Source organism: Lissotriton vulgaris, chromosome 11, assembly GCF_964263255.1.
Source record: "Lissotriton vulgaris chromosome 11, aLisVul1.2, whole genome shotgun sequence".
Taxonomy (NCBI): domain Eukaryota; kingdom Metazoa; phylum Chordata; class Amphibia; order Caudata; family Salamandridae; genus Lissotriton; species Lissotriton vulgaris.
Window position 1 is genome coordinate 369668760 of NC_141699.1, and position 15392 is coordinate 369684151.

The following is a 15392-nucleotide window of genomic DNA, read 5'->3' on the forward strand; positions in this document are numbered from 1 at the left end:
GCGGGGGACAGCAGAGTTGGGCTGGGAGTGGTGCGGGGGAGATAGAAGTAGTAAACAAGCCCGCGAGTGGTGGGTGCGCGCGCCCCACAACTTGACAAGTGGTTTCACTTATCGCGCCCGTGTCTGGGCACGATAATTGAAACCACATAGCAGCGGTGCACGTAACAGACACTAACAGGCCATGGGCGGATCAATGCGCCCGCCTTTGGCCAATTGCGTGCTGTCTTTGATAAAGAGAGGCACGCACAGGCCAATAGCGTGGCCCAAAAGGAAAAGCACATGCATAAGGGTGTGCGATTCCTCGGTCTGTTTTCAAACCCCCTACAAGAGGTCTCTCGCTGCGCACAGCAACGCTAGGCGCGAGACCTAAAAAGGACTCTGAACTTTGCATCTGCCAGGTCCTAGAGAAAAAAATAAAATGATGTAACACAAAGAAGGATTGGAAAAGGGATGGGAAGTGGGGCGGGAATTTGCAATGTAATAGGTCTCACATTACTGAAGGTTTGAGCTATTGGCGTTGCTAATAATAATGCAACAAAAATAGCTTAAACTTTCAGTAATGAGAGACCTATTGCATTGCAAATAGTTTTTCTATTTACATACTTTCTATGCAATCGCGGCACTCGCGCTTTACCTTAAGATGTTTAAAGCTAAAGCGTTGGTTTTTGCGATCATAACAAAAGTCGAGAAATAGACATTAAAAGGGCATGCAGTAGCATTTTTATGCTATTTATTGACTTTTGAAGGAATCGCTGCACTCACGCTTTAGCTTTGAACATCTTAAGCTAAAGTGCAGGTGCCGTGATTGCTTAAAAAGTGAATAAATAGGAAAATATTTGCAATGCAATAGGTCTTGCATTACTGAAAGTTTAAGCTATTGGCGTTACATTATTATTAGCAACGCCAATAGCTCAATCTTTCAGTAATGCGAGAACTATTGCATTGCAAAGGCTTGTTTTGCAAGGGCCTTAAATGGAGGTGGACAGGGAGACAATTAAAAAGTGAATAAATAGGAAAATATTTGCAATGCAATAGGTCTTGCATTACTGAAAGTTTAAGCTATTGGCGTTACATTATTATTAGCAACGCCAATAGCTCAATCTTTCAGTATTGCGAGAACTATTGCATTGCAAAGGCTTGTTTTGCAAGGGCATTAAATGGAGGTGGACAGGGAGACAATTCCCCAATTCATGATTTTGTGGTTAATTTAAGCATTCCATATTTATATGAGCCTACCATAACGATTAGTGATGTTCCACAGGGTGGCGAGAGACAGGCCTGGCTTGCTTTGAAGTTTGATCACTAACCCAGGAGAAAAGTGCACCTAATCCCAGACACTAAAAGTAACTGGTAACAGGCAAAGGCTCCTTTAATTGTTTTAAAATGGCACAATAAACACAAGTATTTACCTTGCAGTTCACTCCCACCCTTGACTTCCAACGGGGGCTGTTTCCCGGTAGAGAATGGGAACTGCTCTACTCTTTACTGATTGTAACCTTTGCTCAGGTTTATGAAGAGTTAAAACAGTCAGCATCCTCTGAATCCTCAATGAGTGCACGTGAGCGAGCCGCACATAAGAAAAGAAATGCGCGGCCGCCATTGTTACCCGCAAAGTGCGCAGCGTTGTTGAAAACAAAAAGCTTCTTTAAAAAAACATAACTGCAAGCGGTAGTCGCAGCCGTGCCCAACAAAGTTAGTGGCACGCCCACCATTGGTAAAGTTCCTTTTGGAATGGACATGTCCCCCTCACCCTGCTTTCCTTTAATACAAACATGTTTACAATCTTCAACTTACCTTGATAGTGCCTGGAAAAAAACAAGGTATTGAACCTAGATTCAATTCGGTCACATCTGCCCCATTAAATATCTCAATCTACCCTCAAAGCAAAATAAACAAGGCCTAAAATGGTAGAGTGATGGCACAAACAAACTCTCTGGTAGACAAAGACCGCCCATTTAGTGCTATTACAAAAGGCAAATTTCACATTCTTGTTAGTGGTCAATTATTTAGATCATTCACACAGAAGATACAGCTGAAGGACTTTCTGTGTACTGATTCTTTTGCAGAGCATTACACAACACGACAATGTAGATGACAAGTGTTTATAACGGACTTAAGTACTCTGGGTCACGAAAAGACTACAAAAGTAGCACGCACTTTACAAAAAGATAAAAAAAAGCAAAATGTTATTTTACTGCATCTTAGTGGCATTTAGTCAGTGCTTCATACCCCTCACAAAGCACATGATCGGAAACATAGCACACTACAGTGAGTGTTTGGTTGTAAGATTGTTAATGCGGGAAGCCTACACGGGAAACGTTTTGGGGTTATTGTTGAGTTTCCAGAGTAGTGCTGTTATAGTAAATTACGTTGCTATACTTAGCCATGTAATGAGAGAAAGTTGTGCGATATACGGTACGAGTTTTACATTCATTTATTGTCGATTCTGCCCTGCTATGCATATTTCTAAAGACGCACCTATGAGCGCAGGAGAAGCATTTACTACTCACAGCAGCTGAGGGTGTCTGACCATATGTCCACCCTCACTGCAGACACATCTAGTCAGTGTCTTATTTCTTACTGTAAACTATGCCAGTGCACAGAGGATGTTGTGGTGGGATAGACAATGTTTATATTGAAGAGGAGCACTCCTTGGTAATCTGGTTCAACGGTTTGAACTTGGATAATCTTTTTAGGTCTTGCGACCTATCAATGCGCGCAAGCGCATTGAGTGGAGCGAGAATTCAAGTGCTCGAAATCCTCATCAAACCAAGGGCTTCTTGGTGCGGTTTTCATTAAGTTCACGTGAATCACTTGACCTAACAAGCACGCGCATTCACGGCCGCACAGCACATAAAAAGGGCTTCGTCCAGCGTGCGCTCTGCGTATTCTCCTCCCCTAATTAATCATGGCTGGCCGGCCGGCCGTACTTTCAGTTTCCCGGTGACGCATTATTTCACTTTGTCTCCGTGCGTGCATTTATTTTTTCTGATTGTGAAGTGCTGTCCCTCTGAAGTGTTACATTTTCGGAGCTTTTCTCACCCTCTTTCACAGCATCTCATCTTTTAATGGGCAGTCACCTCTCGTATATTCTGTTTATACATGTGGCCTAGAGTAGGTATTTTCTGAGCTTTTCTCACCTTCTTTCACAGCATCTCATCTTTTAATGGGCAGTCACCTCTCGTATATTCTGTTTATACATGTGGCCTAGAGTAGGAAACTTAGCTCACATTAAGAATCTGCGGTGAATATTTTTTTATGCTGACATTCTCTTCTCACAATTTCACTTTTCTTGGTTATTCCTTACTCTTGCAAACACTAGTAGGTCGATCCGCGGGAGCTGAACAGCAGCTAGCAGCAACCTCTGGTAATGTCCAATTTTGAATGTTCTATTGATGTTTCTGTTTCTTCACAAATAGCAGACTCCGGTTTTAACCCCTTCCGTGCGGCCGCGATTTTTCCCGTGTGCGGCCGCCGGACGAACACGGGCGGGGCATGACGAACCCCAGCCGTCATCAGCACACGAGCACCGTAGTGCATGACGGCTGGGGTTCGTCACCAGCATGGAAGGGGTTAATGTGTTGTATAGTACAAATGAGGAAAGTGATAACAGTATACAATGCTTCCCTGGGATTTGTTTAGAAGAAACGCTGCATTGCTTAGGGTAGTCCGGACCGTTCAAGGAACTCCTGAATAGAACAAGCTTGCAAATGTTGTTAATTTAGAACAAAGTATATGTATATTTATTTTCTTCAATAAACCGAAGAAACAAGTAGGCCCTCCATGTATTGTGATGGTGCAGTGCATGTGACCTGCGATATCCGTATGAGTGCACAGCTGAACAGGGGAAAAATGAAAATGATGAAATGTTGGCTGCTAGTTCATTTCTTTTTGAAACACCAACCACATTGTTCAGGTTCGTAGGTTACACAATGAATCTCCAGCCAACAGATTAATGAGGTCAAAGTTTTGACCGCAGTCAATTACGAGGCCATCCTCATCAGGACAACAAGCTGGTAGAATGGTACAAAGAAACAAGACCTGTATTACTCTTTTGATTCATTCTTTTTAAAGTGTTGGGATCTTATCTCGTGCTTTTTTGAGTCAGATAACACTGTTGTACCAATCCAGAAATGTCTTGAATTTTTTAGTATTTCTTTATTAGGTTTGTAACCAACAACATAAACTGAGCAGCATTAGCGCTCTGACAACCTGTCCCCCATAAGATCACTAATTCAGTTCCAACAGTACGTAATCCATCAATAGTACCCCTCAACACCGTAGATAACCAGTCCATTGATACGCTCTCAGTTCTATCAAACCTACAGCATGCTAGGCGTTTAAAGTCTGCTCACAGAAGTATCTGGAATTCAGGAAAAATATATGTAAATAGAAGAAAGTGGAGCACAAATAGTTTAGATTGATGTACCATCTTATCACATTGTGGATCGAATAGTCTTCTCTGACCCATGAACATCTTGTGAGGAAAGGTCAGCTGAATACCAACACAGATTTGTGCAGAAATGTGCCACTTGTGAGAAAAAACAACTATCAGTTGCTCTTTTCAGGAGACTTAATATACGTGCTTAGGTCAAAAATATTGAACGTTAATCATTTATAGTGATTCACTGTTACATCGTAGAGTGAAGTCCCATATCTGGGCCAAGAAAAACATTTGCTGAAAGATTATTGATATGCAAATATTATTTGCAAAAAATAGTTTGGTACTTCTTACCAGGGGTAAGAGCTCTATATTGAATACTAGATTTAGGAGAAATCCCTGTACAGATTAGATTGCACTCTATTGGTGGTGAAACAAATACTTGCCAATTGTGTTTAAAAAATCTGCAACAGAGGTCAATGCAGAATATAAAATGTTTACTCCAGGTCCAGTGCTTAGTTTTGTTATCCTTGTTAGATATACTCTACTGAACCCATGGAATACCAGTCTGCTCTTTCATACCCGCTCAAACTATAGGGTGCTCTTAAATAGTACATGAGTTTGCCAGCAGTGGGCAGGCTACTGGAATAAGTAGTAGTTCTCCAGAAAGGGTTCTTTTTATATATTCATTTCATTTTCCGGCAACAGACTAGCCAGGCTTACTTTACTAAGTGGTACAAAAGGGGGTGGCGATGGACGGAGCATCTGAACCAATCAAACACTCACACCCAGTCAACAGACTCATGGCCAACTTATGACAAACAAAGTGGTACAAAAGGGGGTGGTGATGGACGGAGCATCTGAACCAATCAAATACTCACACCCAGTCAACAGATCGGGGTTTAATCCAGCACCGTTCTTTAGCCCAGGTGCTGACCTAAAGGTGCATTGGGTTGTGTCCCTTGTGTACTGCTGAAGTAGGACGTGCAACAATAACTTAAACTGATACTAGTAAGTGGAAACCAATGCATCGGTATTTCATAGTCTGTGAAACAGGAATGAACCCACGAGTTGCTATACGTTAATACAATTTAACTTGTTTTAAGTATTTTGAGTTATTTTTTGCAGTTGTTTCTCCCAGCTGATGTTTCAAAAGTAGTCATTTTGGGAAGAATGTTCTTAGAAAAGTGGGTTCCTTACTGAGGAAGTAGTGTAGAGGGCCCTAAGGGGAGTGGCATTTAATTGAATGGGGTGTTAAACATGGACTACCTCCACATTGTGGTAAACATCAACAGATTGCTCGTTGTACTGGAAATTAAAATATTTGTGGTGAAAACCCCAGAAACCTTTTCTTTTCCAAAATTAAAACAAATTCTACCCTCTCGCCACGCTTTTGATTATTTTTGTTTTGTTGTGGCACACAGCATGCTCAGCACACTGATATTGCAGCAAGACCAAAGTGAAAGCTGACCTTGCAGTGGATCCCTACTTGGTGATAGCCCTCAGGACTCTGCTAGAGCCACCCTGCTAGCCGCCAGGGCCACTTGTGTGGTGGAAACATCACCCAAACCCCCCCCCCCCAAAAAAAAAGACATTGTCCAGGGCTTACCCACTTCCCAGCACTATAGTTTTCCCCAGGAGTTGGGGGATAGAAGAAAAGGGGCCATTTACTCTCAATCGCCCATCCTAGGAAGGTGGGGCAGAAAGCCATTAGACACGGTTGGAAAACATGACAAATACAAAGAAGGTTTTGGAATGCCTGCCCAGGGATCCAACGATATTTTTCCATCCCAGAAAAAAGCAGCAGAAAAAAACAGCAGAAGGCCCTCTAAACACCTTGGAAACAAGCATTTGCAAGAGAACTCGCCTGGGCCTACATCTACTGGAATTTTGTTCCTCGGACTGATTACATTGTGCCGAAAAATACACGTACTAATAGTACTCACGAGGCATAATATTATATAAGATTCCCATCAAAAGGCTTTTAAAAAAAAATTGCTAAATTCAGTTGGACACAGAATAAGCACAAAAATATACTTTTTGGTAGATCTATCTAAACAGTGCCGAAGGACGACTTTATAAAGTACTTAGGTCGTTTTTGAGGATTTCTCTGGAGTGCTTTATAGTGAGTACATGATGAGGATTATGTAAGTCCAGGTACCAAGGGAGGAGTTAAGAGCCGAATTGGACTAACTGTGTAGGCGGAGTTGATTCGCAAAAATATGTTGCCTCCTGCCATTATAAATTACAATCACTTTTATTTAAGTATTAGTTATTTAAAAAAATTAAAAGCCATTGTTATTTGTTATATCAATACATCTAAGTCACGTCAATACAATACATGAGGCATTACAAATGCTAAAAGTGTCACATTTGCTAAAGTTAAAAGTATTGGCATTGTAAATCACAAAACAAATATAAAATGTCATTTACAAAACCAATAGCTCCAACTTTCCTACTGCGAGACCTATTGGCAACGCCAGTGCTTGTTTAACTTAGCGTGCCACAGTGGTGGTCAGTTGTCGACATCATGCATTGCAATTGTCTTGTTTTTTTAAATGGTACATGTAAATAAGCACACGGTTTTGGATCAATACCTTACACTTTTTTGACTTTGTTCTCACAAGCTTTCATTTTTTGTATTTCTTATTTCTATTTTGTTTCTATTAGATCTATGAATGTGGGTATGAGGGAGATGCACGGTTTCATTTGGTTAAACGCGATGGGCGCTATGACGTCCCATTATCGGGTTAGACCCAAGTTAGTCTGTGTTTAGTAGGCACACGTTTCCGATTATGCATTCTATCAGCTAGAGTACCTCGTTTGAACAGGTCACCCAGGAAGGCGCACTATAGTACCAAAGAGCGGGGGTTAGTCTGTTGTTGTGTTCCACTAGGTAGCACGTGATTTGTGCTTATGAACTTCATTAAGGCGGGTCAGTAACAGTGAGAGTCATCACGGTTGTGGAGTAGCTGGTGTAGCAGTCAAGGAGTTTCGTAAAATTGTCGAGCGGTGAGACTCGTAGCACTCCATCCAGGCTTTCTTGGTTGCATTAGCGCGTGGAAAACAGGATTCGAGTGAGTAACTTTGGTGGACTAGGTTATATTTTCAGGTTTTCGATCAACAACGGTTGTTCATTAACGCGCACTTCAGGGACTCGTAGGGAATTGGCAGGTCCGTATTCTTGTGGAGGAAGGCGATATACATGTAATGGATGTTTTGTTAGGGTAAAGAAACGGTACTAGAGTGTTTTTTCGTTAACATTTCAGGATTTTGAACAGCACATGTAGGACCAAGGTGCATGCACTCACACGTGTGATTTAGGGTGTAGAGTGATAGATTCAAAACACAGTGTGTCCGACACAGGAATAGGTGGTTGAGAACTTCATTTTTTCTGATTTAATAATTAGGGTTTACTTCAGTCTTCTCTTGGTTTTTGATTCCTTTTCTTTCTCTTCTTTCACTTTGCCACTCACAACTATGTATGTCCTTGTGATACGTTTTTCACACATCTAGTACGATGTATGAAGTTTGGTTGATTACAAATCACAACTTTCAGTTTATAATTTTTCTCTGCATATTGAATGTAAATTAAATGAACAAACATTTATGTTGTTTATTGAATGTAAATTAAATGAACAAACATTTATGTTGTTTATAGATTCAGCCCCCGAAGGAGAAGTGTGGCTCAGGGGTTAGAGGCGGCAGACCCAGAAGCTGAGATCGGCCCTGGACCAGGGTTCAATTCCCCGCCCCGACGGGGGTTGGGCTCAATAATTTCACGGACTCGATAATTCTCGCTCCGGTGCCTACTCGACTCACGGGTTCACACTCTGCGACTCTGGGCAATAGCTTGCTTAATCTCCACAACGGCCCCTCGCAGCGGGATGCCTGGCTTTCACCTTGTGGATACCCTGCCGGGGTATCTCACAGGGGAATACCAGGACGGGTTCCCTAAGCAAGCGCATAGATGACTGCGATGTGCGCGATTTGCGCTATATAAATACATGTACATTTACATTATTTACATTTAGGGCCCGAAATGCATTGGGCACAAAAATGAATGTCTCAAGCATGAATTGTAATTTCTGCTTCATGTTGTACACATTAAGAATGTGATTTCTGTGATTGCAACAGATTAAATTACGTTGTTCAAAATGATTATGTTCATGATTATTCTTTGTATGAATAGTGTACAGTTAAGAGTTTTATATTGAAACAGCTAGTACTGAGATTGAGTTCACAGTTAATATATGCAAGCAAAGGCATATCAGACATAGTGCACAGAGGGCAAGTAGTAATACTTGAATTTTGATGAGTGGGATATACAACGACATGCATGGTTTTCAACTGCGAGTTAGCAAGATGAAGGAGTAGAATTATTGGCAAGGTAGCTGATGGGTGACCAGCTTTCTGGTTTAAAAATAACGGAACTGATGCGGACTAACGCAGCTCTGACTGGGGTGCAGTGACATATGCCTATTAATAATGTGCAACTTATTCTTGAAGGATGTTCTGAGCAATCTCAAAACCAAGCGTGGAGTCAAGCATTTCCACTTGAGGTAGGATGGAGCTGGCACATACCTGCATGCCAGGAGTGTACCTCTTCTTTTGTGACTGATGTCCCGAAGCATAGGCAAAAGGGGCAGAGATTTAATTAGAAAACATTAGAAACTACAATAAAAAAGTAGATATGTACAGCCCCCCACATGCAAACGTTCACAAGGATTAAGGTAGTCATGATTACCTAGTAAGGCCTTTTTCCAATATGCATATCACCTTAGAACAACCTTCTGGGAGGTGTTGCACCAAACATTTCATTTGCGGATGAGTAGAAAGCAGGTTTTTTTTAAATTAATGTATTTATTATTTTTATGACCGACCTTGCTCATGCCCGTTATGGTCCCCGTTTACATTCAACCCCATCTTTATATCCCGTGCATCTTATCCAAATCCTCCTACCTCTTGTGTTTTCTCCTCATTTGGATAGGTGTCTACGAATACACCAAGCCCCAAGAAGTTATCTTTGCTGCCAAAGACTGGTCCTAAAACAAAAGAGAAGACAATAAAAGACTGGAAAAGAACATTGATGCCAAGCCTTCTAACTCACACCGAGAAAAACATCTGCAAATAGCCTCAGACAGTAGTATGCAACAGACAAGGTAGATTGTGGGGGTTAGTCTATGTAGCATGAAACAAACCAACATGGTGGGGTGGAAATCAGACAGGCTATTCTATCATGAGCCAAGGCGTCACAAACTGTTGGCTCGGGGGAAATGGAAGAATCAAGCAACTAGACACTAACGTTTTTAGGTCTCGCACCTGCGATGCAGGGCGAAATCCTGCTGTCGCAGAGCGAGGCCTATTGTCGGCCGTTCTGCTTACAAGGACTAACAAGAGACTGGCACGCGTAGCCTGCCGGAATCGGATCAGGTCGCACGCGTGAACACACGCTCCGATTCCGGCAGGCTCTTCAGTCACCATGGATCACGCACACAGCCACACATATACACACGCACAGTTAACAGACACACAGCCACACATATACACATGCACAGCTGCACACACGCACGCACACACACACACACACACACACACACACACACAGCTACACCCACACACGCGCACACACCGCCCCCATCTCCCTCCCCCCACTCACCGGGCTCTTTTCTCGCTGCGCTGCTACGGGATGTTCTGTGAGTTGGAGAACCTTCCTCGCACAGTTATACCTTCCTGCTCTCTCCCGGGAACTCCATCATTCCCGGAATCCCTGCTTTATTCTGGGCTCCCTCTGCCTCCAAGGTGCCGCGCTCCGGACCAGCTAAGTCACTGCTAACCTGCTACAGAGGCGGGGAATATCCCCGAACTTCGCAGGCTCCTGCCTATCAAAGTAGAGCCCGCCTCTCTCGCCTGCATGTTACGCCTCATTATTAGTCAGTGCTTGTTACCCATTGTGAATCATCGCACTGATTTCAAAAGCTCTGTAACTCAAACACTTTACGGACACGCATTAAAACACAAACACGCCTGAACAATGTAATAGTGCAGCACACAAGACCCACTACTAAATCTTAAGGCACTTTGGAAAAGTTTGTAAAAGAATGGCAGTGCTGGCAGACTTCGTGGACATGTTTATCAACCCTAGGCTGATGAAAGGCTGCAGCGACTTATTAAATTGTTTGCTCATTAATGAGATATTTGTTCATCAAGTGCAGGACGAATCCAACAGTGGTAAGATGAGCAAAGTGTGTTACGGAGCAGGCGGCAGCTCCAGGCTCCCAACAGGTAGTGTGGAGTGTGAGGGTTCAAAAAGTAGGAGGGGCAGGGAGGCTTCCATTTGCTATGAAAACAAAATGTGTAATGCATTGCTTGATGAGCAGGCCTTCAAGCAATGAGGTCAATGGCAAGAACCCACGCAGCGCTCTCAGCATGCTACACAGTACAAATGTCACTATTATTTACAGCAATAAAAAACGTAAGAGAGCTGTATGAAGCGCGGAGTAAAACAAAAGTACAAAAATGTGTTCCAAAAAATTTCACAGTATTGCACTATAAGAGTTTTGTAGGTCAACCTGACTTGGGTTAGTAACATCAAAAATGAAACCTTCCATTTGTAAATTTCCAGATTATAAAAGTTGTAATTTACTACTTGCTTACGAAGCAGTCTTTGAATTTCAGAGTCTGCCGGAATCCCTCTGTCCTCCCTGTGAACCCTGCGCCTGTGAGCTCCGTGCCTGCCCGGCATTCCGACGCGCGCCTTGGGATTGGGCCGCGCCCGTAAGACGTCTACGTTACAAGCTCACGCGCGACCCAAGGCGCGCGTCTGAATCTGCCTTTCCCATAGACAATGCTGCACGCGTGGCCAGCTCTTGTCACCACTCCTTGTCGGTTCTTGTCCGATGAGCCGACGACTATGGTTCTCTGGCGAGAACGCGCTTCTAGCCGAGACCCAAAAATGACAGCAGCATGGAAGAGGTGGTTTTGATGAGCGGGAGATGCTCAACCAATGAATGAGTGTACTGTTGGCGACATAGGTATTGAGAGGAAGGCCTCACGCTGGACTTTTTGAAGGCGGGGTAAACAGACGGCTAGCAACACTGACTGTGTAACATAATGGCCAAAGCCTAATAAACCAAGAATGTGCAAGCACAAAAGCACTATACTTTTTCAGAAACACCTCGCCGCTGGCGAAAACTATTTTATACTCCTGGTGTCTCCAACACTTTCAGCCTTTTGGAAATATTTGTAATTTTAATGGTTTGGTCACTTCGGGTTTTGCATACGAATGGACTACTTTATGTACTGAAAAATTGCGGAGGGAGGGAGTCACAGTTACTGAGGTGTGTGTGCAATTAATCAGCTCCTGTGTGTTACTCTTTACCTTCTGTCTTTGTACACCTCACAAGAGAACTGGCAGTAAGTCACATGCAAAGCTATCCCTACTACACCCTCCCTCACACCCCCTCACCCTCCCTCACACCCCCTCACCCTTCCTCACACCCCCTCACCCTTCCTCACACCCCCTCACCCTCACACCCCCTCACCCTCACACCCCTTCACCCTCACTCACCCAAACCCCCTCACACACCCTCACCCATCCTCACACATCCTCACACACCCTCACACATCCTCACACACCCTCACACATCCTCACACACCCTCACACATCCTCACCAGCATAGCATAACAAAACACATCATAGCATAACACAACACAGCATAGCATAAGAAAAAAAGCACAGGATAGCAAAACATAGCATAGCATAACAAAAAAAGCACAGGATAGCAAAACATAGCAGAGCATAACAAAACGAAGCATAAGATAGCAAATTAAAACATAGCAAAGCATAGCATAACAAAGCATAGCATAACAAAGCATAGCATAACAAAACTAAACATAGCATAACAAAACGTAGCATAACATAACAAAACATAGCAAAACAAAACACAACAACACATAGCATAACTAAACATAGCAAAACACAACAAAATATAGCATATCTTAACGCCTTGGCTGCTGCGGCCGTTTTAAAAAACGGGCGGGGCTGTGTCGGCAATTGGCCGACGCCAGCACCAGCGAGGTAGTGCTGCCGTCGGCCAATGGCCGACGGCAGCATGGAAGGGGTTAACAAAACACAACAAAACATACAATAGCATAGCAAAATATAGCATAGCATACCAAACACAACAAAACACAGCATAGCATAACAAAACACAGCATAGCATAACAAAACACAGCATAGCATAACAAAACACAGCATAGCATAACAAAACACAGCATAGCAAAACAAAGCTTAGCATAATACAACACAAAACATAGCATATCAAAACAAAGCATATCAAAACAAAGCATATCAAAACAAAGCATAGCAAAACAAAGCATAGCAAAACAAAGCATAGCAAAACAAAGCATAGCAAAACAAAGCATAGCAAAACAAAGCATAACAAAACAAAGCATAGCAAAACACAGCATAGCAAAACACAGCATAGCAAACACAGCACAGCATAATACAACACAAAACATAGCATATCAAAACAAAGCATATCAAAACAAAGCACATCAAAACAAAGCACATCAAAACAAAGCACATCAAAACAAAGCACATCAAAACAAAGCACATCAAAACAAAGCACATCAAAACAAAGCACATCAAAACAAAGAACATCAAAACAAAGCATATCAAAACAAAGCATAGCAAAACAAAGCATAGCAAAACAAAGCATAGCATAACACACATACTTACAATGTATGCTCATAGCTACAAACTAGCAGACAATATTATTCCCAACTTTCCTTATTATTGAGAAAGATCTGACAGTTTGCAAATCATCTTTATACACCAATTCAGAGTTTTCGATAAATTGTATGCAACGCATTGTCATACACAATGCCAATAACTCAAACTTTAATGCTTCGAGACCTATTGCATTGTAAATGCTTGTTTAATCCTGCGGCAATACTTTGTCTGAACAGCTGAGCATGTATTATGGAAACAAGGAGGACCCTGTGTGCAGTCAGGCAAGTCTCACTTGATTGCAACAGGAGGAAATAATTAAATTAAAAAAACACATACACCTTTTAGTTTAGCTCTATTTTGACAGGGACCGGGATTTGACCAACAGTCCCGCCACTTGCAGGGAATTCGTTGAGAAGCAACATGAATAACAACCCTTCAGGTTGAATGGAAGATTAACTTATCTTGTACCAAAAAGGGCACCCCAACAAAGCATGGACATACGTGGCCATTTATAATAGAGAATTGAAGTCTTGTCTGGACTTTTTTGTGAAGTGTTCAGCATTTCGAAGCATCTAAATGTCTACCTTGAATTGAAAGCTACAAAAACACGTTTGCAATTTATATTCATTATGGACTTGGCCAAAAATAGTAGGAATAGAATAGACAAAAGGAACAAAATATTCTCACAGTTGAGGTTCAGAATTACAGCATAGGAAGAGTACACCTATATTGGACAGTCCTTCAATATCAACAGACCCAAACACAATAAGAGTTAGCGACTCTTTAAGAAGGAGAGTGGTTACCTTTTAGGGATTTTTGTCTCAGAAATCTTACAGATCAGACTCCACAATTGTGCACTAGTGCTAGCTAATGTGTACACTCCCCAAACATTCCAAAACTACGCAACCTATTTTGTGCAAGGATCTGAACCGTGGATGCAGAGACAAGGTAATAGCAGATATACCACTAGTTGAGCATCTCTTCTTGAGGACTACACCCTTCCAGATAGTACACATTTTTAGTTTATGGCAATACCAGTTGTCCGTGGTTGAAATTTCTTTGCTTCGAATGAGATTGACACAAGAGGCCCAAAAAAATGAACAAAAACTAAATAAATCTGGTTTCTTTCAATAACATATGTAAATAATGCTAAGTGTCTGCTAGATAGAGTCTGACTGAATTACTCCTATAATAAAACTAAAGGTGAACGACAAGCACTTTGTCTTAAAATAAAAAATGTAATTACCATAAAATAGGTTAACAATAGGGGAGTGGTGAGACAGCAATACAAAACACTCATTAATACAACTATGTGGTCCTTCTCCAATTGTCCAACTCCTTTAAATAGGGTACGAAGTCTAAAAGGAATTTATTTGGTATCACTAATGTGGCAGGACACTTAATTATTCCAAAATGTTATGGCTAAGAGAGATAATGGGAATCTAGTAAATGGGCCATAGCCTACAGGATACACCACCAATGACCCGGGGTGAAGAGAAAATACCCTTGCCTCTCTCAGTCAGGAAACTGTGCGATAGGGGCTTCCTGGTATAAGGTGTATGGGGCAGGTCACCAACCCAAAGGCTCAATCCCTCAGACCAACACTGGTTTTCAGGCCTGAATGTCATTAGCACAAAACTCTGTGTTGCCCTGCTCTTCCTTTCAACATTTTTGACTAATAAATTAAGATTCCCTTTTTAGGACACCGATTATAAGCACCCTAAATAAGAACTCTTACCTTCTTTGGTAGAAGTTGCTACTATGTGGAGCACTCAAATATGCCGACAATGGAAACGGCTTTTGTGAAGAACAACTACTGTTTCCATGTTTGAGGTCATGGCAATGGATGGTAGCAGTAGCGGGATAGTAGTGGGTCATAGGGTATTTTGCCACACTCCAGGTGAGGGGGTGAGAATGGGGTACATTCATGACCTCCCTGCGACATTGGTGAAGTCTGTTTAGATTTGATCTCAATTGGCCAGAATGAGAGACACAAGTGTATAGAGTATTAAGATACATGAGGGACTGGCATAACCTATGCTGGCAGCAAGAGTACATGCATCCGCAAGAACATCTGTTAATGTGTTACACAGAGTAGGCCTTCGGGTAGCTATCTTTAACCCACTGCAATCCCTGCACTGCTTTCTCTAGTCCCTTTTTAGGTTTCAGCTGCAAAAAAGCTGCGCAAGCAGCTTTTGCGCAGGAGAAATCTTTTGAGTTACAGTATGTGGCTCTGGAATCCGCCCTCTGTTTCATTGGCTAGCTCCATAAATG

At 42.3% G+C, this 15392-nt stretch overlaps 1 protein-coding gene across 1 annotated transcript in view; it reads right to left on the bottom strand.

Moving 5' to 3' along the window:
- Positions 1–15392, bottom strand: part of LMAN2L (lectin, mannose binding 2 like) — a 338684-nt gene that overhangs the window by 137793 nt on the left and 185499 nt on the right. The window contains exon 4 of the mRNA XM_086943348.1: positions 9344–9426. Coding sequence (XP_086799474.1) covers positions 9344–9426 — 83 coding nt within the window. The remainder of the gene's footprint in view (positions 1–9343; positions 9427–15392) is intronic.